Here is a 3,844-nt window from a genome sequence, read left to right as displayed (position 1 = left end):
CCCTCCCCGGCCACCGCGCTGCTCGTTGTGCCCCGATGCTCGAGGAGCATCTGAAGCTGCGTGAGACTCCGGGCTGGGCGGTGCAGGGAGGGTAATAACCTCGGTTACAACTTCCCCTTCAGAGGTCCTTGGGGCAAAAGTCACACTCCCTCTCACTGGGATTTTTTTTAAGCGCTCCCTTGTGACGTGGGGGGAATTTTGCTGAGACAGGGTGACACGGCGACTGCCCCTTTCCCTGGAGAGCCGGAAGGTCACAGCTCTCACAGTGACCTGTGCTGAGAAAACATCCCTGTGGGAGGAAACTGGTTGGTAGTCTGGCTTAGGAGATGCTGAAATGAGAGGCTCCGGGGGTGGCTGGAAGGTTTGGGCTGGTAACTCGCTGGTTATCAAACCCCCTCCCACCGCGCAATGTCCTTGCTCGGTGTCACCACCAGTGGTCCAGCAGCGGAGCCACCCCGGGCGCTTCCCCACCATCCCAGAGCCCTCTTCCCACGTGCCTGCATTGTACAACAGCTGCTGGAAAAGCCAAGAGAAACTTGTAGGGTTTGACCTGACCTGCGGGCGGGTTTCTCACTGACTCTTGCGGTCTGGAGGAGATCAGAGAGAGCAGCATTTCCTGCCCGTTGTTTCCTGCTCCACCCGCGTCGCCAGCCCCAAATTCGATGAAGGGAGATTTCAGCAGTCCCATTCTGCTTGGCTCAGGGTACTGCTGAGCCCCAGGGCTGCAGGATGACCTCCTCCCCTTTTTTGTCCTCCCCCATCCCAGGCAGCGCCGGGCTGAGAATGGAGCATCTCGTGCTGCTGGTGGTGGTGCCCATTGCTGCGGTGATGCTGCTGGCCCTGCTCTTTGTGGTTGCCCGTTTGGCCAAATCTGTTGGTGAGTGCCACGAGGGAGGGATTGCTGAGGTGGTTGTTGGTCCATAGAGGGGCGATAGAAGATGCCTCCATCCATCCTCAGCGATGGGAGCAAAGGGGATGACGATTCTCGTGGGCACTTTGCTTATGGAGCATCCTTGGGAAGGAGCAAAATGTGTTTCTCTTGAGATGCAAAGTAAAAAGGAGGGAAGGAAACCAGCCTGAAAAAAAACCCAAAAAAATCATCTTGCATGCTCTCCAGCAGACCTGGGGGTCCCCGCTACCCTCTCAGCTCATTATCTTGATTATCCCCCCACAGCCGGCCAGCAGCAGGAGGGCTCGACGCTCGCTGGGGACAACGCGGTGCACACCATCTACTCTCAAGTGCAGCGGGTGGAGGTGAGACCCGACCTGCACCATCCCAGTGCATGGGGGTTATAATCCTCCCTTAGGGACAAAACCCCTCCTTCAGCCATAGAAAAACCCTCCTTTAGTGATGAAAATCTTCCTTCAGGGATGAAAATCTTCCTTCAGTGATGAAAACTCCTCCTTTAGTGATGAAAATCCTCCTTTAGCGATGAAAACGTTCCTTTAGAAATGAAAATGCTTCATCAGCAATGGGACCCCGGTGGGGATTGTGGGCACGATCCTGCCAGGGTTTTTTAGGTCCTGGAGGGGGAATCTCTTGGACTGGTTTTGGGCAGCAGCACCCAAAGCCCTGAGTTGTCGCCAGGTGCCTTCCTGCAGCACCCTCTGGTGAGATTTGGCTACTGGGTGTCAACGGAGCCCCATGGCTGGTGAGGGAGAGGCTGAAATTGTGGCCAGGGTGGGGGCAGTGGGGTGGCCCCAGAGTCACCCATACCAGCTGTTGCGCAAGGCAGCCCGGGGTCAGTGAATTTAGGGACAGACTTGGGTGGATTTTTCCCCCCTCCCTGAATAACACACTGGGGAAAACCAGGGGAGGAAACGATGGGTCCGTGGAGGGTGGGATGACCTGTTCATCCTTCGCTCTCCACGCAGAAGCGGAAAAGGGGTCCTGCCGCCGAGCCTCCCTCCTGTACCACCATCTATGCCGCAGCCACCGGCCCCCCTTGCAGCTCCCCGGCAGAGCCACCTGCCCCATGGGGCCACTCGTCCCTCACGCAGGGAAGGGTGGTCCTCGAAATGGCCATGGGCCCTCCCGCATGTAAGGTTGGTCCTCGACATGGCCATGGGGCACCCCAAGGTGTCCCCCCCCAGCTCGAGCACCTCATCAACTCCTTTACTTCCCCCTTTTTTGCTGCAGAGCTCGGACACAGAGCCCATGACAGTTTACGCCAGCGTGATGATGCCCGTGGCTTGAACCTCTCCAGCCCAGCTCTGCTTCTGCTCGCCGGGCACTGAAATCTGCGTTCCCAACCGGAGGAAAAACTAGGAAACCGGGGTAAAAACCCCTCCGGCACTTGTCAACCCCCAAGCTGGGGCTGAAACGCTGGAGGTGCAGGACAGCGGAGTGAAAAACGGGGCAAGAAACCTCCCTGGGCTGCCGGGAGAGGGGCTCTGGGTGCAGCCCCGCAGGCGGGTGTGAGGCAGGAACTGAGAAACGGCACTTTGAAGGGTTGTCCTGTCGGTGCTGGAGCATGTTTGCACCCCGACTTCATCCCCTCCCTGTGGGTTTTCACCCCACGGGCTCACCCTGTGGCTCCGGCTTTGTTAGATGGAGCCCCCGACTGGCGATACCAGTGACGTGGGTTCAACAGCAGAGGGGAAAAAATTGGAAATGATTTATTTCGTGGTTTTGGTTGTAATCTCTGCTTCGCACCTGGTTACAAAGCTGCCTGGCTTTTGGAGAAGAGAGTTTTGCAATGGCCCTTGGGGCCCCTGCCCGGGAAGCAACTGCATCCCACCGCACTTTTCCATCCCCATCCTTTTCCACTGATGACTATGGGAACAGGCGAGGATCTTCTGGACTATTTAAAGCTGAATTTTGGGCTGAGTAGGAGGAGGCAGCCCCTGCCCCTGGCTGATCTTACTTTCCCTGTGTGGGGATGCTATGGGAGAAGGACCAGGGTTGTAAACTCTTTCCAACCTCCTCTCCAAGTCCAAACTGTTTTAGAACCCTGACACAGCTCATGCAAGAGGTCTGATCTCGTGGGCCGCTGCTAAGGGAAAGGAAAATAAATTTATTGTGAAGCCTTTAGGAATGGTTTGCTGGAGGAGTGTGTCAAGGGCTGGATCAGGCTTTGGGGGGAAGAGAAATCACTAATTTTTGTAATTTTCCAGCTTCCTTCTTTCATTACGGCAGAAAACCAGCTGAGGATGATTCTTTACCCGCAAAGCAACCGCTTCCCCTGGGAACGTGGGCAGATCCAAGGGGGGGACAAGGTCACTCTTTTGCCCTCGTGCTTCTGAAACAGCGTGAAAACCCCAAATTCCACGCCTGACACTTGCAGCCCCATCCATCCTTGCAGGATGACCAGGTGTGATGCTGCAGGACCCCCCATCGCCAGCTCCCACGTGATGGCTGGAGGAGGCAGAAGGAGTTCTGAATCCACCTCTGGGATGATTTTTGGGTCTCTCAGCTCCCCCTTTCCTCACCAGGGTGTTGCGAAAGTGATGCTCAGCCACGTCCACGCTTTGGCGTTGAGCAACGCCGCTGGGCTGGGTGTGAACGCAGTGACGTGACACTGGGCTAGAGGAACCAGGGACTATTTTAAAATTCATCCCCCTCCAGCTTGTCGGGTGCTTTTTTTCCCCCCCATCTGAATTTCGCCATGACGACAGTGTCACGCTCCTTCCTAGAATAAACCGAATTAGGGAAGCTGCTGCTTTCCATGCAGTTATTCGGGGGGATGGAGCCTGGGGGGATGGAGAGTTTGGATCCCAACACCCGTTATGAGGGGTGCCCTGGTGACATCAGCACCAGCGTGGACCCACAACGGTCCCCACGATGCCGCTCTCTTAGGGCTGGTTCCCAGAGAGGAGCTGGGACCCTTGTCACACGGGGGCA

The 3,844-nt window shown here is 56.6% G+C and overlaps 1 protein-coding gene across 1 annotated transcript in view; it reads left to right on the top strand.

The window, feature by feature from the left end:
- LOC104270360 (signaling lymphocytic activation molecule-like) overlaps positions 1-2,197 on the top strand; it is a 10,179-nt gene extending 7,982 nt beyond the window's left edge. Inside the window, exons 7-10 of the mRNA XM_009864692.1 lie at positions 767-877; positions 1,175-1,254; positions 1,879-2,046; positions 2,141-2,197. Coding sequence (XP_009862994.1) covers positions 767-877; positions 1,175-1,254; positions 1,879-2,046; positions 2,141-2,197 — 416 coding nt within the window. The remainder of the gene's footprint in view (positions 1-766; positions 878-1,174; positions 1,255-1,878; positions 2,047-2,140) is intronic.
- Positions 2,198-3,844: the final 1,647 nt, after the last annotated feature.

Source organism: Apaloderma vittatum, unplaced genomic scaffold (genome assembly GCF_000703405.1).
Source record: "Apaloderma vittatum isolate BGI_N311 unplaced genomic scaffold, ASM70340v1 scaffold27572, whole genome shotgun sequence".
In the NCBI taxonomy this organism is placed as follows: domain Eukaryota; kingdom Metazoa; phylum Chordata; class Aves; order Trogoniformes; family Trogonidae; genus Apaloderma; species Apaloderma vittatum.
The sequence above is the reverse complement of the archived record's forward strand: the minus strand, read 5'-3'. Positions and strand labels throughout refer to the sequence as shown.